The 25509-nt window shown below is 30.8% G+C and overlaps 3 protein-coding genes across 8 annotated transcripts; 2 read left to right on the forward strand and 1 right to left on the reverse strand.

Moving 5' to 3' along the window:
• The first annotated feature begins 7593 nt into the window (after positions 1-7593).
• Positions 7594-11492, forward strand: LOC106787824 (EF-hand calcium-binding domain-containing protein 11-like). Its single transcript, XM_014750521.1, has 5 exons — positions 7594-7605; positions 7746-7823; positions 10944-11039; positions 11097-11238; positions 11311-11492. Exons 1-5 carry the CDS (start codon positions 7594-7596, stop codon positions 11484-11486), a joined length of 504 nt encoding a protein of 167 aa, XP_014606007.1. The 3' UTR covers positions 11487-11492.
• Positions 11493-11512: 20 nt separating this feature from the next.
• Positions 11513-20463, reverse strand: LOC106787844 (multidrug resistance-associated protein 7). 3 transcript variants are annotated; one of them, XM_014750561.1, is made up of 17 exons: positions 20394-20463; positions 17778-17942; positions 16943-17692; positions 16608-16859; positions 16242-16524; positions 15954-16177; positions 15645-15882; positions 15306-15574; positions 14998-15225; positions 14730-14941; positions 13779-14637; positions 13477-13703; positions 12862-13368; positions 12599-12790; positions 12257-12500; positions 12025-12164; positions 11513-11939 (listed from the first exon to the last, which is right to left on the reverse strand). In XM_014750561.1, the coding sequence occupies exons 2-17, from the start codon at positions 17919-17921 to the stop codon at positions 11822-11824; spliced, it is 4887 nt and encodes a 1628-aa protein (XP_014606047.1). In that variant the 5' UTR covers positions 17922-17942; positions 20394-20463; the 3' UTR covers positions 11513-11821. The 3 variants fall into 3 exon arrangements, with proteins under 3 accessions (XP_014606047.1, XP_014606045.1, XP_014606046.1); XM_014750559.1 differs by lacking the exon at positions 20394-20463 and adding an exon at positions 18499-18587; XM_014750560.1 differs by lacking the exon at positions 20394-20463 and adding an exon at positions 18349-18498.
• Positions 18741-25228, forward strand: LOC106787845 (vacuolar protein sorting-associated protein 35). 4 transcript variants are annotated; one of them, XM_014750565.1, is made up of 13 exons: positions 18741-19669; positions 19742-19904; positions 21590-21788; positions 22014-22137; positions 22223-22418; positions 22486-22680; positions 22756-22839; positions 22923-23159; positions 23389-23537; positions 23628-24114; positions 24181-24600; positions 24678-24821; positions 24890-25228. In XM_014750565.1, exons 1-13 carry the CDS (start codon positions 18816-18818, stop codon positions 25067-25069), a joined length of 3432 nt encoding a protein of 1143 aa, XP_014606051.1. In that variant the 5' UTR covers positions 18741-18815; the 3' UTR covers positions 25070-25228. The 4 variants fall into 4 exon arrangements, with proteins under 4 accessions (XP_014606051.1, XP_014606048.1, XP_014606049.1 ...); XM_014750562.1 differs by lacking the exons at positions 18741-19669; positions 19742-19904 and adding an exon at positions 20519-21027 and having other exon boundaries at positions 21569-21788; XM_014750563.1 differs by lacking the exons at positions 18741-19669; positions 19742-19904 and adding an exon at positions 20521-21027.
• Positions 25229-25509: the final 281 nt, after the last annotated feature.

The raw sequence follows: 25509 nt of genomic DNA on the forward strand, positions 1-25509 counted from the left end.
TTAATTTATTGTGCACCCGATCACTGACTCTACAACTGCTTCCAAAGACTGTTTTGCACACAGTCAATGCAAGTATAAAAATCTTCATTGATGCACTGACTCTAATACGCGAACAGTCTGTRCGACTGTTTAAAGATAAAAATRMAACTTTACTCGAACAAACTCTAATGCAATTACTGCATTGGTCGCAGTTAATTTAATATATAAATCTCAAAAATAGCTCGCGAACGCGACGGAATTGAAATTAACGAACGAACGTGCTTCTAATCCGTGATTTTAATTATATATTTAAGCGATACAACACTCCCGTATATTGCTTCGCGCACGATTGCAATCTGAAACAGAAATAAAAAAACAATACTATTAATATCATTACTATTACTAAAAACCATTAAAATGTTTGTGGAATTATGRAATACAAAAATATACTCACTTCGAATCTTCATCGATGAATGCACGATGGGTCTCCTACCCTTAGGGTGACGATGAGCACACGTTTGAACCGAATAAATAAAAGAAACTTACGGAGTTTCTTTACCCGAGCAAACGGAAACTTTTTTAACATGCGACGATCAACACTGATTCTACTTTCCGATTATTTTATATTTGATTTTAACGATGCAACACACGAGTACTTCATTGCCTACGCGCTCGATTGCAATGATGTTCTGAAACAGAAAAAGAAAAAGAACAATTAATGTCATCGTCGTAATAAAAAAATCATTAAAGTTATCATAGAAATGTTTAATAAAAAAATATACTTACTTTTAGTYTTCATTGATGACTGCAGGATGGGTGTCCTACCCTTAGGATGACGACGAATAAAATAAAATAAAAGAAACAAATCTGTAAAAAAGCTGAATCATACTAAAGATTATATTATAATACAATATTAAATATAATCTATAATAAAAAAATATTCTATCACAAAGATTCGATGTTAGATATAAAATGTTGTCTAATAAACAATTGTCGAATGTTTTAATTAGATAACACGTTAGAAATAAAATTAATCAATAATTTAATACGTTACACGTTCACGTTAGATCTTAACTCGCCGAAGGACGGGAGGGGAATGAGATACGTTACTACTTATTCTTCGTCCAACGTTCGGCTGTTTACGTTTTGTCCTCGGCTGTCTTTCTTCTGTTTTCACCTCGAGAAATTCCTACAAATATACATACACATTCATAATTGCCTGTAGGTTGTATGTTTTGTTTTCTTTTTCTCTCTCTTTCTCCCACTCTCGTTCTTACTCTTTTTATACATTTCTATGTAGGTTAGAAAAAGAATAATGCTTACCTCGATGAATATGAAGATAAAAAAAAGTAAACACAATTGTTATACTGAGTATATGTATTCCTGCTGCACTTTCCAATGCTCTCGAAACCTAAGAAAAATAAAAAATAAAATTACATTAGGTACAATATAAAGAAAATCAAATATATGAGTGTATGTGTATGAGCTACCTATCCTTATGTATATATGCCTGTATGTGTTTATAGGTTATAAAAATTGAATTTAATACGAAATACGATCTTTGAAGACATAATTATGAACAATAATTAATTAGAGCATCATTAGAGATGGTAATAAGTATCGATACTGTGAAAAAAAGCTTGAAATTAGAAAATAATATTATTAAGTAACATTGGTTAGATTTGGCGCGAAACTGATATACACCGATGATTATATTATCACAGATATCTTTCGAACTTTTTAATATTTCGTTTTAAAAACACTCACGTATGAAAATCTTGTATGTAGCAATCGTTTGATATATAATAGGAAGATGTAAAATACTTTATAATTACCTGAGATTAACGGGACGACGTAGTATCCGTGCAATCTCCAGCACTGACGCCGCGAAAAGAAAGAAGGAATATCAGCAAAGAGCCCTGATTGGCTGATAATTATTTAGATATCAAGTGACCAATTAGAAATTCCCAATAACAATATAGAAATGTATTTTACGCACACAAGCTTGGCCCGTCACACGTACGTAACTCGGCTTTCTTCATGACCACGCTAGTCAAGCTTGATATGATAATTTATTTATTAAATAAATTAAAAATCTATTCTGTTTTTAGAGTTATTTTTAATGTTTAAGAAAATGTATATGTGTTCAAAATTTGTAAAAATGTTATTATACAAATAACTTTTAAAAAGTCGATTATATTTTCGCGAATATTATTTAAATCTGACGACGCCTCGCGAATAATGCACGTTAGAAAACGGGTTATAAAATTAGAGAATAAGAAAGTTACGTTGTCTACTCTTTGTAAAGATTTCTTGAAGTAGGTTTGATAATGATAAGAGAAGTTTTTATATTACTTCTAATCTCCCTATTTTCTTATGCAAAAGTATTAAGAGAGATCTCGTTAAATTTGTATTAAGTTCGATAGTACGTTTAAAGTAAAGTCCAATTCTGTTAGATACGATAAAACATAGATACAAAATGTTCCAAGGACGGTCTGCTGCCCCGTTAAGACTTAAGGAACTGACGAGTAGCAAGTTCCTTAAACCCCCTAGACAAGTACGGTTCGTTTATTCGCAGAGGTCTGTGGTCTATCTCAAAGGCGACATCTCTCACTGTTCACGGAAAATGGCTCTCGCAATGGCTTTTCCTTGAATACTGGTTGCTAGTTGGGTCTACATTCAGAAGATATTAAGTGAAAACATTGGAGCTACTTCCAGTGCACGTATCCGCCTAATATTTACCCGGAAAGATATCGCAAAGAAACCATCAGCAGACACGGTTCTTTTTCTTACGTCGAAAGTACTCTTGCCTCTCTCGTCCATGTTGAATCTTACTCGTCAGAGTCTTAGTGAAAACCACAGACGTCGAGGTTCTTCCCGTTGACGGTACTTCGTGAAATCGCATAAGAGCAAGATACGCCTTAAAATAATCTTACCATTTCGCTGGTACATAGCCCAACAGCCCTCGGAGTCGTGTCTCTACGACCAAATAAACCAAGAGACGAGCAGATCTTATCACTATCAATTTACTATACGACGTTCCAAGGCCGTACAACCAGTGAACTTTACGATTCTGTTTTGCACGAGCTAAGCGAAAGGGATCTTATCGAAGTCACCCCGATTGTTCGGTTACGGTAAAGGGTCAATCTTCCTACTTTTTCCCCAACATATTGGTTACCTTAATCTGACGTCAAAGTACTTCAAAACTTCTATCAAAATCGTTCGGAGATCTCTTAACGAACATTTAGATGATACGATTACCTTAAACTATCTAATAATATTAACTTTCCTATTTACCCTAATCTCTTCTAGTATATATTAGCAACATACGGCTGTCTCGATTAATACTCGAGCTAACGAAGTACTTCCGACGCGTTAGTGCGTATAAAAATGTCCTCGAGCCGGGTAGAACGTACAGTGCCTGTGCAATTAAATCGACGTGCCAGCTCCATAACCTTTATTACACAGCCATTACTGTTTATTAATTAACGTAACCTATAGAAAATAATTACGTATATAACAAACGAGTCGCGGTTAAAAATCATTACCCATACGATAAAACCGTCTGGAAATGCGTGCAACATTTAACGTTTCACTTGAAAATGATTTTCTCTCGCTTCGGTTGCCAAAATAATTAATTAAAATGAATTCAAAGGACATTGACAATTTATTTTTTATTGGTAGACTTTCTTGTCGCTTCATTTAAATGATAGATTTTTCGATATATAAGTGAAAAATTTCAATCATTCGCCAATAAGATCTTCGCAAACGTTAAATACTGTAATTTATTTATCAAAATTTGAAATATGCTGAAAAAACTTGTCCATTACTTCAACGCGTTATTTTTCCTCGCGTTCCTTTATTCTATGTATTCTTCAGATTAATTCATGATTTATTTGGACTTTCCTTAATCTTAACTTTATCAGATTTGAGAGGATCTTCAGAAATTTCCTTTGAAATATTAAAAAAGATTTCCTTTTCTATAATAAATCTTCCATACTTTTGTGTTCTCTTATTCATCTATAATTTTCTTTATCTTATTTTTATTCTTCAAAGACATAAGAAAGAGTTCAAATGTTTATAAAAAGAAAAACCATTTGTGTGCTAAATAGTAGAATAATATTTAAATCTTCTAAAAAATATATAACTGAGATAGAAATAATCAAAAAAAGAAGAAGAACCTAGAAATAATTTTCTATTTCAGAAGAATATTATTACTAAATAAAATTGGAATTTATTCATTCAGATCACAATTTATTCAGATCTAATATGTATGTATGTACTATACTCTTGGTAAAAGCAGTCACGATATTACATGCCAAATGAAGCATGGATTATAAAGAGGTGGCCGCTATCGGGGAGTGCGGAAACTTCATCCCCTTTCTACGCTGTCGAACTAAATAGAAAGTCCTCGGCAGGATGATGAAGGCACAGAGATATTTAAGCGCGACCTCGTAATAATATCGTTTACAAGCAGAATCCCGCGAGAGGAAGGCGGTACTTTTTTCCGGTGCTTTATTCCATTAAAGCAAGGGAAGCCTTGCCTCATAACGAATCCTCCTCCGCCAGTCAACCAGCCAGCCAGCCAGCCAGACAGACAGACAGATAGATAGATAGACAGACGGTCGCTTGTCTCGAATTCGTTCTCACTCCAAACCTCATCCTCCATCGTCGTTTACTCTTTTTCAACTCGATGATACACCCCACGGTTATGACGATGTTGATATTGAAAATGCTTAAACTTCGAGTCACAACACTTTCCTCCTGCGAAATAAGAACTGTACAACATCTTTGATTCCAATAAAATGTATCTCTTTCAGTGATATTACACTTCACTTTTCCAAATGTAACGAGAATTCTTTGAATTTGCATTTTTCTCTTTTTCTTTTTCTTTTCTTCTCGAGGTTACACACCCTATTTATCCCAAAACTCTGTTTTTCCTCTTTTATAATCGTACACCAATGGAGCGTCGAAATAGATTTCTGTGGAAGGGTTCGTTTATTCTACGTGTGCCTGTCTTTAATTTCAACCCTTCGAAAATGTTCAACCCTTTGGAATAACCAACGTCGTCCTACTCATCTTATCGCACCAATACACAATACGAAGCCGTCCTTCGGCTCTTAAACTCTTACTTTGGAAAATGCGCGAGGGTGTGTGTGTATATACTCGTGGACAGTGCACGCGATCCGACCAAATTCGTTTAACCCAATTAAGGAACCCTGTTGCAAATCTTCGAGTGACTGCTCAGTCAATTGAAAGTTACACGTGTTTCTGTCAGCTCACATTTAACATCAAGCTACGAGGGTTAGGGGTGTAACCGGATATACATTGTCAGGAAGGAACGAACTAGAAGAGAAAAAAGGATGAGAAGAAGTAAAACGGTGCGTACGATTGGTAACTGAGTATCACCGTATTCAGTATTTATGTGTATACTATGTATATATCTACATACAATTTCAACTTCTCCCGTTCTAGAAAACATGGTGAAGTATATCGAAGTCCATTGAATGTACACAATTACTAAGAATCTGATAAATCAATATGATGGTTCAAGAGTAATCAATATATACACATACATACTTTATACATTACTTATGTACTAGATACGTATAATATATGGATATAGAACGAAAGACAGATCAAGCAGAATTTACTTTCCAGTTAATTGGCAACATTACCGTTACATCTCGAGTAGGTACTGTCAATACAATCGAATTTATTATCCTGTGAAATCTCTGTTCGTTTCAGGATTCTATTTTCATCTTGAAAACTAGAACGTTCCTTTTTCTACAATTAAACCGTTAAGATTACTTTCTATACATTGTTTTCTCTCCTTTATACCAACTTACCGGCCCAATTAAAGGAATATCCTCAAGAGTAAGATCGATCCTTTTCCTATCATGGAAATCTTATTATATTAGAACAGTACGATGGTATTATAAAGATAAGATAGTATATACGGTTTATCGTTTACGTAAACTAACATTGATCCTACAGTAACTTTTAAATAGATTATCGAAATACGTTTAATGCCGGATATCGATTCCTATAGTAAAAAGAAAACTCTTTCTCTGTTGATCCTTCGATATTAATTAATGCTATTTGCCTTTAAATTAATTCTTTTAAAAGGAAAAAGGTAAAAATCAAAGATATTTGTTTTAGTAATTTCAAAAGTTTCTAAATGAAGATACATTTGTTAATTTATATTCAACAATTAAATTTGTAGAAAGAGAAAGAGATAAACAGAAATAGAGCAATCCAATTGCTACCTCGCTTTATGCTTACACGTTTGACTTGCATCTCCATCCTGAGTTGCATCAATTTCGTATTGAATACGAACCGAACACGCATGTTAGGCTAGCCAATCGTATGCTTTTGACACAGTTCGCTGCTAAATTATTATAATGTTGTTCTAACAAAGCTACCCAACGGTTGGTTCAAATCAACCTACCTTCTGATTCTATACGAAAAGCTATCAGGAGAACTGGCCGTATTCGCAATCCATTACAATAATCATTCATTATTGTTCAATGAACAACTTACGAACGTTAACGAAAGGAAGTTTTTCATATATAGAAAAAGTGTCTTCTCTTTTAAGACGACTCATTTCCAGAATGACCGTTAGACTTAACGTAAAAATTTACATAATACCAGACGATAAGATTCGCTCGTCAACGATCCTCCTTTCACATGGCTCGTCAATTACGATGCACGAGTTATGAATGGCCGCCTTGACGATCTAGAAAAAAGAGTTAGAGTGAGGAAGAAAAAGAGAGGAAGAAAGAGAAAGAGAGAGAGAGCTCCTCTCATACCTTTAACGCATCAACGGTTGCCGTCAACGGGCGTTCTCGCTTCGCTTAACTCGAGACGTAGTAATGATTCCGCAGGACAGAAGTAAATGTAGAAAGACCCGCCACCTTCTCTCGTGTCTCCGCCATTTCTCGTCGCGACAGACTCTATAACGTGACTGAGTATGTATATGTACAAGAGAAAGTGTAAAAGAAAGAGAGAGAAACAGACAGAAAATACGTCGCGTCGAAACACGTGCTTATCCCTCGACGAATTCTCAACAGAAATTTACGAGATAACTTTTTAAAAGTGCGTCGCATTAATTGGAAGAAGGAGGTAGAAAAGTGTGTACAGAAAATTTGTTTACTCTAACAACATCGAAGACATCGTTTCTCTCTCATGTAATCGTACGGTTTCCTTTTCCATCCAAAATCACCTGATGGTGCATGTACATATATACAAACAAAGTTTTCACAGGTATACTGTATACGTAGCTAACAACAGGGTTTAATCTGTATGTATATGAGCATATATGATATACGAGCATGACACTGACCCACTTGATTCTTCCTAGTCCTCGATCGATGAGTTCTCCGTACGTTGATTCATAGACGACATACGAGCTAACTATTCTACTCACCCTTCTACTATTCTTCTAACTAACTTCCCTAAGCTCGATTACCTATAAGTACCGATAAAATAATATGCACGATCGAAAAGTCAACTGAATTATAAATTCCAAAATTGCTAATTATGTATATACGTTGAATTTTATTATCCAAAAGATCGACTGTTTTACATATTATTTAACGAAAGAGAATATACATGAGTAACCAAGTAAGTTAGATTCTATTCTCGTTATCTCAGTAATCCTATATATTTCTTCACTGTTCATTATCCTTTTATCTTCCATCATCAGGATAAATCGTCGTCTTTTATTTATCTTCTGACTTTTAACTCAAAAAACGGTGGATCAGAGTTATCTCGAGTTTCGCGAGCAAAGAAGAGATCTTCATCATCATTATGAGAAAAATCAACAACGTGTGCGAGGACAGGTATGAAAAGACAATCCATCATAGACAAGAAGAGAGGAAAAGAAATAAAAAGAGAAAGTAAGAGAGAGAAAGAGAGAGACAAAAAATAGGAAGATAGGAAGCTCGTAAGAAAACGATCGCGCTCGAAGATCCATTTTCCATAAAAATGGAGTGTCGAGACGTCCTTGGATTATCAGCGATCCCATCCAGCGTAATCATCGATAAAACAAATATTATCTAAAATTACAATGCGATATCTACTGGCTGACGAATAGGGAAGAAGAAAAGTGTTAAGGGAACTCATTTGACTGTGAGTGGAGAGACGCGAATAACGCGCGTTTACCGAGGGGAAAACTCGATAGAAAATGGTAAACCCGGATACGATTCTGTCGTGTTACGACACGAATGCGTTTCCTACCGCGATATACATACGGGAGATGCGCGTTCTCCAGCACACTTTTGCACCATGTTTCCCATCGCCTGCACGCATTAATCACGGTAAAAGCCGTAATCCACCGGCGCCAGTCCGTATCTTGCCTTAGTTAATGGAAATATGAGAGGTGTTACTTTCGTCTCGTGACATCTATTTCTTTTTTTTTTTTCTTTTTTTTTTTCGTCACCTCCCACTCTTCTCCTTCTTCGTTTTACCTTTCTTTTTGATTCGTAGAAAAACCATTGTAACATTACATCGGCGTAAATTTTGATATATAGGGGGAGGAAGTTCTCCAGTGGCGGACACCTAAAGTTTTCAGGAAATAAAATAAAAACTATTTCGCGAAAAATGTAACTTTATTTATTAATTATGTAAGTCAACACAAATTTTAGAATCAATATAAATTAACAAAAATACAACTTCTATATAATCATATTTAAAAACAGATATTAAACTTAGGTGAAAAAAAATATACAATTTGTGGAAGTGACACCTAGTACCGGACAGACTTTACTTCGAACCACTAGCACCGGACATTTTTAGCACATTCAGCATCGATCACATATATAGACGTCAGAACATTTTTCTATATTCGTTTAATAATCAAAGGAAGTATAAAATCCGTAGAAAATGAAAAGATATTTGTTCATGTTATACATAAAACTTTCGTTACATACTTTTCAAGATGCAGATTGCAAAAAGTGCGTTCTCCGCCGGCTTGCAGTAGGGAAAATTGTGATTTGTGCGAACAACGCGTTGTTCGCGTGCTTCTGACGAAAAGGGAATTGTGAGTGTAATGAGTTATGGTCGTTTCTAGTTAATTCGAATATATGGTCGAGTGGAACGAGCAATCGGCGTAACGCTGGACAGTTACATTGCATTCCGAGTGGAAAAGTAAAATGATCGAAGGGAATCATTTTTCTATATATCAACGACATTGGCATCGTATTTTCGTTCTTTTTTTTTTTGTTTATCGCGAAAATCGAAATCGTAAAGCCCACGCAATATTTGTAACTTTAAAACAAAACTCATTTGAATTTTCCATTATACTATCGACAACACATAAAGAGTAACACTGACCTGCTATGAACAAACAAATTATCATTACGCAATTTAACCGCAACTTTTTGCCGAGTTCCAGGTGAGCCAAGCGTGTTCCATCATGGCGCAAACTAGTTTTCAAAGAACGAAGCGCGGTCTCTGTGACGGCAAGGGCCTCTAGGGCCTCTGCGTACTCGTTGAACCGACCCTCAGTAGGTGCACTTTTGGCGTAGCAGGCAACCCCTACGGCAGCGACCATGCTTCAAGCCTCGAGTACTCGCCGAGACGGGCAGGGGTGAAAGGAGATATATACCTACCGTGTCACGACAACCTACGCGTAAGATGAAATTTCAAATATTCCTACGAGATCCGTTAAACCTCTTAACAAACGAGATCATTTTCGAAAAGAAACCTCCTGTATCGAAAGTCATTGATAAATATGAAAACTTAGTTTCTAGCGGATTGATCATTCATTCAAGAATGATTTCTCGTTATTTAAATATTTTTAAACATTTTCACAAGATTTCCAGAGACATTTCAAGACGAGTTAATAAAGAAATCTGAGGACCCTCTAATACACGACAAAAACTAATCTTAAATGTCACCAACGGTGTATTTTGATTACCGGAATGAAACATAAACTCGTTTAAAAGACTCATTTGATTTTACGCTCCAGCGATTTCAAACAGAGAAAATTCAAAGGTCTTAATTTGAAAAGTCAATCCGACTCTTGACCGTGAAACTCCGACGAAGCAAATTTTATTTCATTGTTAGTCTTCTTGTGCTCCTGTTATAAGTAGGTATTCTTCACCACAGTCTTAGGCTTTACAACTTAAATATAATACGCTTCCTTGTTAAAAGTTTTTCGAGTCATTGAAAGTAACGCTCAGTTAATACAACTTTTTGAACTTGAAATATCACATCAAAAGTATGCATTTGGATCTAAAACCCACATGGGGATCTTTTTTTATAATTATTTCTTCCTTTATATTATACGTATTTTCTTCTTATGATGGAAGGTAGAAAGTACCAAGCGTTTTGTCTAAAAGACGGGCAATTAAAAAATTAGAGTGCAAATTAGTCGAGATTACAGCTCATTAGTTTTCATCCACCTTGTAATGGTGACAGAGAAGGGCGAGGAATTATACATATATATACATACATAATACTGAATACGCGTGAATGCCTGAATGCAGTTATCTATAGACGTTATGTCAGTCCAGATGAAGCTGAGAAGCGAGTGCCAGTGTTTACGACAGTACGCTAATTGGCTGCGAAAACGGTTTCCATCGTAGAATGCTAAATATTTCAATAAAATAGATAATAACAATTATCGGCTATGAGATTAACATTCATATGTTTCATATAAAATATAAATTACGACACATTTGTTTATATAAAGAGAAAGAAAATAAGTTTCATAATTTTTAATTCTGAAAAAAAGATTTATCGATCTTTACCAATTATTAGTATAAATCAATCTAAGCAATAAATTTATTAAACTAACTTCAATCTCAATTTTATAAATATTTAAATATCTACAATTATTTTCCGAAAAATCTAATGAATCTTAATATTCAGCGATATATAAAAACGGTAACAAACAAGTACCTACATCGTCTTTACATTTTTTAAAATTTGTATTATTAAATATATGTATATTATAGGCATTCGATTATGCTGACAGGAATAATGAAGGATCTTTAACAAAACATCAATATAAAATAGCAATGACGGCATTGTTTGGTTACTGCCCTAATAAAGTTCGATAAGTAAAATCATTATTTGTTTCTGTTAACAAATTTACGTTATTATTACAGTTGGAGATAAATTATGTTTTTCGCTCTTCTTCACACGAAAAGATCTCATTCAAAGAATTTGAAAATTGGGTATTTAAAAAATATCCAATAAATCAATTGACGATTAGTTTAGAAACTATATTTGGCTTAATAGATAGTGATAGTAAGTATTACAAATGATATAAAACTTTAGATTGTTTTCTAATTTAAAAATAATATATTTATATGTCTATAGATAAAGGATATTTAACGATGATAGATTTATGGAAAACCAGTGAAAATATTGATATGAGAATATCACCATTAGTATGGTATAAGACATTTAAGGAATTAGATCAGTTCCAAAAGGGATATATTGATTTGGCTGATTTCACATTCAATTTTACTAATATCAAAAATAATATCAAATAGTAACAAATAATAAATGATTTAAAATGCATTCAACAACGTCGCATGACGCTAATATTTGATCTAGCGTTTTATATAAATTATTTATACACATTTGTATTCAATACTTAAACAACTACCTTTTTTCGCTATATCATTCTTCTCATCTCTTATTCAGACTTATATATAAAAATATAATTATCTTATATTAACAATAACATTATATCTTACGCATTATTTATCTACATGCGATCGTTATCTAATATTAGGAAAATAATCGTATATACAATTATGATTATATTCTATAATATAAATTCTAAAAAAGTATTAATATTAAAAGATATTAAATCGCATTAAATTTATTCTTTATCTGAAAACTCTTGATTAGCTAAATTATAGAAATACGAATCTGAATTTTGTATTAGTATATTTGGTTCATCAAATTCTAATACTTCTCCATCGCCCATTACTAATACCCTAGAAAATAGAAGACCAACAATTAAATACAAATTTTGGTATTCACACTTACATATTAAATATTTAAATAGTTAAATTATTATACCTATCACAATGCATAATTGTTCTTATTCTATGAGCTATAGTAATTACAGTGGCACTTCGAAAAGAAGACTTTATTGTTGTTTGGATAAATTTATCCGTTTCTTGATCGACATTGGCAGTTGCTTCGTCTATACAAACTATCTATAAAAATATAAATTTGTTTATTTAAACATACGTATCACTAGAAATAATCTCATATATTTTTGAAGATATTAATATTAACTTAAATATACCTTAGCATTATGTAGAATAGCTCTAACTAAACATAACAATTGTCTCTGGCCTGCACTCAAATTTCTACCACCTTCGTCTAATTGAGCACCCAAACCTCCTAAACGATAAATTAATGAATGAACCTTACATTTCTCTAGAGCTTTATATATATGTAAATCTGGATATTGATTTAATGGATCAACATTTTCTCGAATAGTCCCTGAGAAAAGGAATGGATGCTGAGGTATTATAGCTAGTCGAGACCTAGAATTACATTTATAATTTTTTATAAATCTATTTGTATAAACAATTATATTATATATAATATGCTACATTTAAAAAAAAAAAAAACTTAATTTTACCTTAATGCATTCAATTGCAAAGTTCGTATATTAACGTTATCTATTAATATACTTCCTGAGCTTATTTCTACTAATCTAAATAAGGAAGTAAAAATAGAAGTTTTTCCGGCACCGGTACGTCCTACGATACCAATTTTCTCAGCTGGCCGAGTAATAAATGATACTTCTTTCAATGATGGTATTAAATGCTCTCTACAAGAAAAATCTTCAGTTAGAATTATAATTAAATAATATATTATAGTAATTATATTTTAAATACTTGCCTATATTTTAGAACAACATTACTGAACTCTACAACACCTTGACTTGGCCAAGCAAATGGTGGACTATCTCCACCTATAGTCTCTATTGGAATATTATCCAAATACTGTTTTACTCGCTCGACCGCGATCAATTCTCTTTCTGTTTCAGTAAATGCATTTACTACACCAGATAATAAACTTGTTATGGATAAAGCATATGTAATAGCTAGACCTATTAAACCTGGATCTGCTATATCATACTGATGCTGTAAAACAGCTATAATGCTGACACCAGCTAAAAGTGCCACTCCTATAAATTGTAATCTAAGAGACAGCCATTGGCTCGCCGAAATTGATGCAAATTGTGTTTTTTGACTAGCTTCCAACAAAAGTTCATTTTCTTGTACAAAACGAGATACAGCTCGAAAGGCCCTAATACTGCTAAGTCCACACAACGTTTCATTGAAATGAGCATAAAGAGGTGAAAGAGTTGTACTGGATAGACGTTTTAACTCTCTGGACGTTAATCTAAATTTAAATTAAATTTAAATTAAATTTATAATATAAATCAATCACATAACAACATTAAAAATAACTTTTCGTGATGGCTAGTAATAAAATTTTCAAGCATAATACCTATAATGATTTTGTATCCAATGATAAACTGGGACAAGTGGAGCCAAAATTAAAAATATCCATGGTAACCCATAGGATGTTACAATGATTGTGGCAATTAAACCAAATAACTGTGCAAATAAAATATTTATAATAAATGGTAAGGTATCATCAATTGTATATGTGTCCGATGAAAATCTGTTTATAATTCTTCCCAATGGTTGAACATCAAAAAACATACTTTTAGCCTAAAATTATACCATAAAAGATATTTATATAATAATGTAATTATCATTCTCACACAAATTTTAACTTTTCAATACCTTTATCACAGTTTTTAACAGTTGTTTATGAAGAAAAGTAGCTGCTTGAATTCCACCATATGCAAATATAAATGCTCTTATTAATGTAAAAACTGAATTAAATAAGGCTAAGAGGCCATATACAGTTAAGTAATAGTTATTATCTTGTACAATAGAATTGCTGAGGTAATATCTTAATTTTATTGATAATGGCTTAATGGTTGAATTGAACGACGATATATTAGTATGTGTAACCCAATAAGACAACCATAAATCTGTCATATTTTTGGAACTTTGCATTAAAATCATAGAAATCAATATAGATATTGCTAAATAACGTCCCACAGCTGTAACATATGATGTATATACTTGAAACTTTAAATTTCCTTTCTCTGTATATTCTTCATTATATGCAGCATCTTCTTCTAAGTTTACAAGTTGATTTAATTCATTTGATGACATTTTTTTAAATCTATGATTCAAACCAATTCCAAATGATTCAGAAGATAACAAATAATCTTCTACATCAGGTATAACATCACTTGGTTTGCCCATCTTGATAATTTTTCCATTTAACATTTCTATAACTATATCTGCATGTATCAAGTATTGAGTTTGATGTGTGCATAATATCCTCGTTTTATTTTTTAATAAACCTAAAATAGCATGCTGAAAAACATGAGCGGCTATATTGGTATCTAATGTTGCTAAAACGTCATCTAATAAATATATATCTTTATCTGCATATATAGCTCGAGCCAAAGAAATTCTAGTTTTCTGTCCACCGCTTAATGTGTTTCCTGCCTCACCTATGGCACTTAAATCTCTTTTTGGCAATGAATTGATATCATCAAGAAGAGCACATGCTTCCAATATACTCCTACATAATATAAAAATATATTGATATGATATTTTATTACATATATATAATAATATATATATTCAAGCAGGATTATTTAAAAGAGTACTTACTTATATTTATTATAATCATAAGATTTTCCAAAAAGTATATTATCTCGAATAGTACCACACTGTAACCAAGGATTTTGCTTCACATATCCAAAACCTTTGTTTATATCGCTTAATGCAATAGTACCATGAACTTTAGTTATTTCTGCTAAAATAGCATCAAGCAATAGTGATTTGCCACTGCCTACTTCACCCATAATTCCAATCAACTGTCCCTGCATAAATCGATCATGATTTGTTGAAAGAAAATCCATACATAAATATTAATTACCTTTTGTACTGTAATATTAATGTCCCGCAAATTGAAGATATTATTATCTTCAAAAGTAACATTCTTTTTAGTCTCTGTATTAGAACAAGAAGGTTTCGTTACATCTTTGACATTCGAAAGCTCGACGCTATCATTATTTTGACCAATCACAGTTGTCACATTTTTAAACATAATCTCAATTCCTGGTGGACTTTCCATGTAATATGAACATATATTCATATCTGGTAACTACTTAACATAAAATAGATTTCATTAATAATTTGATATATACAAAAGATATTTAAAATTTATTTGAAAAATATAGGCACATTTAGCATTTTTTGAACTCTCTTGACTGAAACCCATGCTTCTGTAAGACCATTCAATACCCATGGAAATGCGTTCAGTGGACCAATTAACATATTTAATAGTGCCATGCTAGTGAAGACTATTTTAGCATTAAGTTCATTTCCAAGTAGTACATATGTCGTAAAAGTTAAAATTGATATCAAAACAGGTGTTGTTGCCCAAAAGTATACACATAAGGCATCTAAATATTTCCTTCCGCTTAAATATTTTATTTCCTTCTCTCGTAATTCTAAAAACAAAATCCTAAATAAAAATTGTTCAATATTACTTTAGCATATAAATTGATACAGTATACTAACTAAAAATGTTCCTTGAAAAATGTTCTTCCCATACATTCAATTTTATTGTAGTTATACCACGTAATGCTTCACCCATAATTCTAACTCTTTTATCTTTATATTCCATCAATTTTGTACTAAGTACACCAATTTTATTCGCTATTATTTTGTTTATTGGTATAAGTATAACTGCAAAAGTAACTCCAGCTAGGAATGAAATTCCTATTTGTTGATAGAGTAGATATAATGTCACAATTAGCTAAAAATAAATTAAAAATTTAGTTTATATTGATATAATTTATGTATATGCATCAAAATTAAAAAATTTACCTCCAGTGGTATACTCCAAAATGTATGAAAACTTGGACAACTGTTAACAAGCCGATCATTATCTGTGGTCATAAAATTAACAATTTCACCAAAATTAAATTGCTGATGTAAATGAACATTAGAAGAGTATAATGTTTTTCTATAAATCAGCGTAACAATTGTTGATCGTATTTTCAAACCAACAAGGGACATCCAAAATGTAAAATGTGCATTGCAAAAAGCACCTGTAAAATAACATATCATATATTAATTATCTATAAAAATGAAAATAAAACTAAAAACTCTTACCTACTAAAGCACTAACGATTATCAAAGATGCATATAAATATCCATATGAAATAGGTTCATTTTTGTCTTCAATGAAACTTATTAATCTACTCAGTAATATAGGTCCCATAAATGAAGAGCAATCTGCAATGAACTTTAATATTCCAACTGCATAAAATTGCCATCCAAAACATTTATGTAAAAGATTTAGTAATGTTAATTTATTTTGGATAACATTCGTATCTTGTTGCAATATTCTTTCATTAGTAATTATATCCTCTGTACCATTAGTCAAAGTTTGAATCTGAAGCATATTTTAATTTCATAAAATATAACATAAACAATAACGAATACACTAAAAATAAATATTTTGCTACTTATAAGAACCTTAGAATGTTTATCTATTTTTTGAGAAATGGTGTTTGTAGTAATATTTTCTGGTAAATCGAATAAATCATCAGTATGATTTAATAATCCTTGAACACCTTTCTCCATCAGTGGTGTCACCCAATGGAATAGCAATTTAGAACCCAAAGTAGCATCCTCCATTGCAGTCCCGAGATAACTTGGGTCTTGGTCTCCAGGAAAATGTATGTAAGATGAAGTTGGTGTATTCAATAATGCAGTATGTTCCCCTACCTATAAAAATATAAAAATAATATAAATAATAAATGCATGGAATAAATTTTGATTAAAAAGATCAGCAATTTTTTATAACTTACTTCATAAGGAGATCTTGTAGATTGCGATCTAATATTGACAGGTACTAATGTTAATATATAAAGTATCAAAAGCGCTACTGTACTGATACTGAATCCCAATGATAAGTTAGGTAGAACATCATCCATAGATGTGTTATTATAATGACTTCGCAGTAGTAATATGGAAATGACAGATAACAAAATTATCAATGCTCGAATCAATAATGGACCACGCACATTGCAATTATTTCTTCTCCTCAAGCTTATAATAAAGCAAAGATGAACAACCCATGCTAACCCTTCAGTTCCTGCTACAAGATAATCAATTGGTTTAGCAGCGGTTGCTTTATTTCCCAATGCAGTAAGTTCTGGTATATGCTCTTGTGAATATGATAATAGTATTGGAGAATGTGTGGTTTTTATACTATTAGGTGAAAAAACTAATTTGGCAAAATTTGCTGTGTAATTAATTCCATTGCGGATACTATTTAATACATCGGTAGACTCAAAATTGAAATCTTTGTTGTTTGGCGGTAATGTATCTGGCGTATTAGTTATAGACGTATTACTCTTGAATTCTTTATGCATTGGAGAAATAGTAGTATTAGTTAAAATAATATAAGCCCTTATTATAGGAAGCACTATGAGACAGAGAGTAATTAAAATCCTAAGAGTTATTGCATAGTGACAGTGACTTCCACGAAGTAGAGAGGCATTTTGTTTTCCGCAATGATATGCAGAAATAATGGCTATTAAAGTTAAAACCGGTATCTGTAAATAATCAAATACATTTAAATCAAATAACTAGATATATATAAAGGTATTCTAATTATTTATATGAGTTCTATTATAATACTTGAAGGCAAAGTTGTTGAAAACAAATTCCAAGATCATGTGTTTCAGGATTTAATGGTTTAATGCCACCAGAGTGTCCGCATAATTCCGTCCAATTCCAATCCCATGTCCCTCCACCTGTATCTCTTAGCCAAGCATTCTCCATACTTTTACGTTATCAATTTACCTTGGAGATAAAACAAATTTTGTTATAAAACATTATATAATTTTATTATAAATAAAAAATAAATGCATAAATTAAGAAATATATTTCAATATATACTAAAAAAGAGTATTTAATACACACAAAAATAATTGAAATCATTTAAAACATCATCAATAACATTATCAATTTTTTGTTTGATTACACATTTGTCATAGAAAGAGATTACAATTATATTTAGATATTAAGACAAAGAAAAAAAAAGTTCAAAAAAATAACCACTCTCTCTCTCTCTCTCTCTCTATTAAATTTATTCAAACAAAGATAATGTGAGTCACTTGGAAAATATGATAAAACACAATATAACAGTTATGGAAAAAATCGTAATATATTATTTATATATTTGCACAATTAAAAAAATATCTATTACTTTTATATATTTCACACTTTTTTATGATTTTTATTTTCCATTATATATGCAATTACACTACTTTGACAACGCTTTTAGTATATGCGAAGTTGATGCGGTTAACCCAAAATTAAACTGTGATTAATGCGAGGGTTCCCAACTACTACTCACGTTTCGAATCTGGTCCGGTAGATAATAGTGACGTTAAATTAATTTATATTATCGATTTTAAATAATCTTTACACATAACTATATATTTTTAGATAATAAATAAAAAATTAAGTAAATAATATGCTAAGGAGAATGAATTTGAGCACATGTTTGTGATTACATCGTTTATATAACTAGAAAAGGAAAACTATATCTTTTTCTACTTTTTGTTAATCTACATTCAACCATAATACTTCGTAATATTTATAGAATAAATTATACGTATATGATTATGTATAAAAATAAATAAAAGTATCAATTATTAAGAAAGTAAAATTATGTTTATGGAAAAACAGGTTTCAAGTGTCAAACAGAATCTTATGAAAACAATGACAGAGGTTAAAAACAATTTGGAAAATGAATTGTTAAATTATTTGGCTGGGAGTGATGCAAATTTCAAAAGTCAACAAAAAGATGATCCCGAATTGACATTTGAAGAGAAACGAACGATTGCTAGTGATTTACTTAAAAAAAGCTATTGTTTATTTCTTGCTAAATTTGGACATCATTTAAATGAAGAATATTTAAAATATTTTGATAGTGTAAAGGATGAAAATTATGAAGTATCTTATCATATAAATAGATTACACAGACATTTTAATAATTCCATTCGACAGAGAGATATAAAAAATAGGCGATATGAAGCACTTAAAAAATTAATTGAGGAAGGAGAATATTTCAGTGAATGTGAAATGATGAAGCGTAACCCATTATTGTATGAACATCTTGTCGGGCAATATTTAACACAAAAGCAAAAAGAAACTCGTGATAACATAGATATGAAAAATACTACTTTTGTTCATCTCCTCATGGAAAGTATTGAAAGAAATTGGGTTAAAGAGCGTGAAAAATCACAAAAAGAAGAAGAAGATAATGTTATAGAGGAGAATGATTCTGACGATACAAATGAAAGTTCTTTATCGAAACAATCTAACTTGGAAACAGAACAAATTAAATCTTGGGGTGAATTTACTGATGTTCCAGTTAAACAGGAACAAGAAACCAAAAAAAAACAGACACATAAATCTGTACAACAAATTTCAAATAAAGAAAAACAAATACTCAAAGAAGAATTTGTGACACATATGTATCAAAGCTTTCTAGAAGGAAAGGATCCTGATTTTGATTATAGGTATTATTAAAAAAAAATATTATTTAAGATTAATTTGAACTTTATATTTATATATTTAATATTTTGTTCTAGTGTGGTCGATAATAATGAAGCGTATGATAATGTAGATTTGCGAACTCAAGATGAAGAAGAAAAATATTTCGATTCTGAATCACCTGAAACTATTATTCCAGAAAATAGCATAGCTCAGAATGAATCTGAAGATGAATTGGATGCTTACATGCGATCGTTGAAGGTTAATTAATATTTCTTTACAATTAGTTCATTCCAAAAGTTCTGACTTACAGAAGAGTTATTTATTCAATAGGAACAGACTTCTTCAAACACGCATAGTGTCGACAATGAGACATAAATTTATAAATGTAATATTTTAACATAAATATTGTAAATATTAAAACAAAGACTTTTAAACTCTTACCAACATTTTTTTATTATTTCTTAATACTACTCTTATATACACAACAAAAGTATATTAACTTTTTATCATGTAAATCAAATAAATATATATTTAATATGATTTATTTATTTTTAATTAATTTAAGATAATCTTTCACATATTTTACATTAAAAATAAATTAATAAATAATGTGTATTTATATATCTCAGCGATTCTACAAATATTTCAGCTCCATATGGGGAATGGAGTGCATCATTATTATAAGCAAACATCACTTGCTCGGTATAGATTCTCAAACATTGGTCATAATTCTAGCCATTCCAGTACCTTAATGATGAAGTCACTGGAACAACGGTGCAATAAGACTATGGTTGCCGTGTATGACGCTAGAGTCCAGATTTGAAAACAGACACGTTACTAGAATAGAGGACGCGACTGCAGTAGCTGCTCCGTTTGTTTCCATTGATCAGCCGTGCAGTGGTGCTAGATTAATCCTGAGGCGCCACATATCTTCATTATTTATCAATTTTGTACTTTTGTTCGACTTGTAAATATCCCCCCAATATCTTTTTTATTGGTCTTCATGCAAAGTCGCCATTGAATGCATATTTGATAGATATCATATGTTGTAAATGCAATTGACATTTCTTGTTCGAGTCACGATTTCTCACATTGGATATTAGCAAACTTTTCATAATAATCAAGAATTCTCAAGCATTCAAGGCTAAATATTACTGATGGAAAGAAAAACTCAGTTGCTTATGTTAGAAAGGAAACTCCCCACCATGAAGAATTAATGTCCATATATATATTTATTCAAGTATATACATAATCAGTTGTACAATGTACCTACCGGCTTGACGACGCTCCGTTTAAAGAACTATAGTGAAATCAAATATATCTTCCTTATCGAGAGGGTGTTTTCAAAGTGTAGTAGTTATTTATTTTTGCCTAAAAAATGGTAAATACTTCATCACTTTAAACAGTGTATTATATATTTTGCTTGAAAGCTTTATTAACCCTATGATCTAATTGTAAGTAAAGATACATATGACTATCTTTAAACAACAAATTTACTGCATGACAAGGTTAATCTATGTAAAAATGTTTAATTATATACCTTGAAATATATCTTCATATAAAGTAATAAAAACTATTTCTTTTAAAAATTTAATTTATTATACAATTAATATTTTCAAAATTAAATATTATTTCTATTGTAATATAGTAACTTTTAAAAAAAATAATATTAATCTAAATGTATTTTATATATTGCTTAAGTTATTTTATTTATTCGTCTCATCTTTGCTATTTAGTATTTGTTCATATTTTAAAGAAATAATAAATTGTTGATTAATCAACACAAAATTTGTTAGGTTAAATATCTTTTATTTAATAAATTCAATTATCTTAATGACTTCTCAGATGCTTAAGCATATTAAATGGTGCATGCTCGATTTGAATGGCTTACCTGGTATGGTACTACCTGGTGTTCCTGGTAGGTATCTTTATTTTTTTCACAGCCTATGACATCTGCTATGACCGGAGTGGAAGAGCAAGAAAAACTCCTTGAAGATGCAATAGGCGTGGTCAAAGTTCAAGCTTTTCAAATGAAACACTGTTTGGATAAAATGAAGCTCATGGATGCATTAAAACACGCTTCCACAATGTTAGGAGAACTTAGGACTTCACTTTTAAGTCCAAAAAGCTACTATGAACTTTGTATCCTTATCTTAGTAAAAATTATTTATTCTTATTCTAACGCATAAGTTCTTTATAAAATATTATTTTTAAATATTGCTATATAGAAAAAAATTTGTTATAATAATATAAAAATAATTGCTTATGAATTTAAAAGTCAAGTATTGTTAATATGTGAAGATGAAATTAGTGTCCTAAAATATAAAACATAGTTTTAACAAAGTTTTCCTATAATATGAAAATCAGATATGGCAATTACAGATGAGCTGAGACAATTAGAATTATATTTATTAGACGAATTTCAGAAAGGAAGGAAAGTTACAGATTTATATGAGTTAGTGCAATATGTGGGTAATATAGTACCAAGATTGTACGTTGATATTTTTCATTACACTATATTCTACTCTCTCTTAGATTAGATTATTAAATTAATAAAAATTCTATTAATATTATAGATATTTGCTTATCACAGTTGGATTGGTGTATATTAAAACAACTCCAGGCCTAAAAAGAAATCTCCTTCGAGACTTAGTAGAAATGTGTAGAGGTGTACAACATCCTTTAAGAGGTCTTTTTTTGAGAAATTATTTATTGCAATGTATACGTAATATATTACCGGATGTTGCAGAAAGCGATGATGAAGATGGAACTGTAAGGAAACAAATTAAAAGAAACAATTTCAATTGAAACATTTATAATGAGAGTTGTTTATTTGCAGGTTCGTGACAGCATAGATTTTGTTCTTATGAATTTTGCAGAAATGAATAAATTGTGGGTACGTATGCAACATCAAGGTCACAGTAGAGATAGAGAGAGACGAGAAAGAGAAAGAGAAGAATTACGAATATTAGTTGGAACAAATCTTGTACGATTAAGTCAATTAGAATCTGTTACATTAGATAAATATAAGAAGGTAAGTTGTTTTAAATTTAAATTATATTAAATATATTTGATAAATACTATTTCTCTATTAAATATTTTTTTTTAGTTAGTATTACCAGGTATTTTAGAACAAGTAGTCAGTTGTAGGGATGCAATTGCTCAAGAATATCTCATGGAATGTATTATACAAGTATGATATTATAAATAAAGTGTGATTAAGTATTTCCTTAACATATAAATAATATAATTGCTTATTATAAATTATGCACATAGGTTTTTCCTGAAGAATTCCATCTACAGACACTAAACGCATTTCTAAAATCTTGTGCAGAGCTACAGAATGGAGTAAATGTGAAAAATATAATTATTTCTTTAATAGATAGACTTGCAGCATATAGTCAGAGATCGGATGGTGTGGGAGGACCAGGAAGTCCTAATCAAGTTCCAGGCATCCCACAAGATGTTAAACTTTTTGATGTATTTAGTGATCAAATAGCAACTATCATTCAGGTACAAATAATTAACAAATAGAAATCGATTTTGTCATTTTTATAGTTCACAATTACTCAATGATGATCGATCTTATGTAACTATTGATATTTACATGATTATATATAACATGTATACTACACATCTTCCTTACTCATTTAGTTTAAGTCTGAGAATAATTGAAAGGACATGTTATTAAAAAATACTTATTAATATATTTGTTAATTTAAATAATATTTTATTATTTTAGACGAGACAAGATATGCCAGCTGAAGATATAGTTTCCCTTCAAGTAGCTCTCATTAATTTAGCTCATAAGTGCTATCCAGATAGGGTAGATTATGTTGACAAAGTTTTGTTGACTACTGTACAAATATTTCAAAAACAAAATGTAGATAAGTACGTATGATTATAACGTAAGCAAATACAATTAATTTTTTTCGTTAATTACAGGAAAGATAGATACACTAAAACTTCATTTTTATTTAGGTTGGAGTACAATAGTGCTGTGTCAAGAGAATTAGTTAGATTAATGAAAATTCCTGTAGATAATTACAAGAATATTTTAACCGTCCTGAAATTGGAACATTATGCACCATTATTAGAATATTTTGATTACGAGGGTAGAAAATTATTAGCTATTTATATAATAACCAATATATTAGAAAATGAAACATTGATACCAACTCAAGAACAAGTGGATACTGTTTTGTCAATGGTCGCACCATTGGTTCAAGATCAATCTGATCAGCCTAGCATAGAAGAAGATCCTGAAGATTTTGCAGAAGAACAAGGACTTCTTGGTCGATTAATTCATCATTTTAAATCTGATACTGCTGATCAACAATATATGATATTGAGTGCTGCAAGGAAACATTTTAGTGCCGGTGGCAATCGAAGGATAAAATACACACTTCCACCTATTATCTTTCAGGCGTATCAGTTAGCTTTTACATATAAAGCATTAAAAGATCAAGTGCGTAGATCTTTTTGAAATAAAAAAAGAAGATATATATAATTCAATTAAATTTATAATTTTCAGGATGATATGTGGCAGAAAAAATGTCAAAAAATTTTTCAATTTTGTCATACAACTATAACTGCATTATTGAAAGCTGAATTGGCAGAATTACCACTAAGGTTATTCCTGCAGGGCGCTATTGCTATAGGAGAAATTCGTTATAATAATTTTGAAATAGTTGCTTATGAGTTTATAAGTCAAGCATTTTTAATATACGAAGATGAAATTAGTGACTCAAAAGCTCAACTTGCAGCAATCACATTGATTATTGCTACGTTTGAACAGATGAGTTGCTTTAGTGAAGAAAATGCAGAACCAGTGAGAAACCAATGCGCTTTATATGCTAGTAAATTATTACGAAAACCAGATCAGTGTAGAGGTGTTGCAACATGTTCACACATATTTTGGTCTGGAAAATCTTTAGCTACAGATGGAAAGGAAGTAAATATATCTACATTTAAACATGTATTATAATAGCAATTTTATGTTTCATATCATTAAAATTGTTATAATTTTAGATGCACGACGCGAATAAAGTGTTGGATTGCTTAAAAAAAGGAATAAGGATAGCAAGTCAATGTATGGATACGTCTGTACAAGTACAGTTATATGTAGAATTGTTGAATCACTATATTTATTTTTATGAAAAAGGAAATACTGCGGTAAGATGGTTATTAATCTCATGAAAATTGTTATATAATAATATATAAAATATAATTATTTACTACAGGTTACGGTACAAATCTTAAATCAAGTTATTGCAAAAATTAGGGAAGAACTTCCCAATTTGGAAGTTAGTGAAGAAACGGAACAAATTCAAAAACATTTGGCAAACACATTGGAACATTTAAGAGATAGAATGGAATCGCCAGAATCTGAGGGTTTATCTTATCAACGCCTTGTTTTGTAATAATATAAGAGTTTTATTAAAATTTTGTAAATATAATTCTAGAACAAAATGATCTAGAATACGATAATACGAAATTTTAAAAGCATATGTTTATTAAACGTACACCTGTGAAAAATGAATTGAATATATTTATCTGAATAAAATAAGCTGTTAATAATACGTAGTAAGATATTATTAGATTAAAATTGTGTGTGTGTGTGTGTGTGTGTGTGTACATTGTTTTAATAAAAATTTATTATATGTCATAAAAAATATATCTAATTTATATATATACACTTGACTAAATAGTTAATTTTAAAATGATAAATTTCTTTTCTATTAGCTAAAAATATAATAATAAGGTACACAAAAAGTCTAATCCATAATTCGTTGTTTTCACTGAAAAAAATTTACGAAAATACTTTTATTTCTGCGTCACTTATTAGAATGATCCCAGAAAT

This window comes from Polistes canadensis, unplaced genomic scaffold (assembly GCF_001313835.1).
Source record: "Polistes canadensis isolate GaletaPanama2010 unplaced genomic scaffold, ASM131383v1 scaffold_116, whole genome shotgun sequence".
Lineage (NCBI taxonomy): Eukaryota > Metazoa > Arthropoda > Insecta > Hymenoptera > Vespidae > Polistes > Polistes canadensis.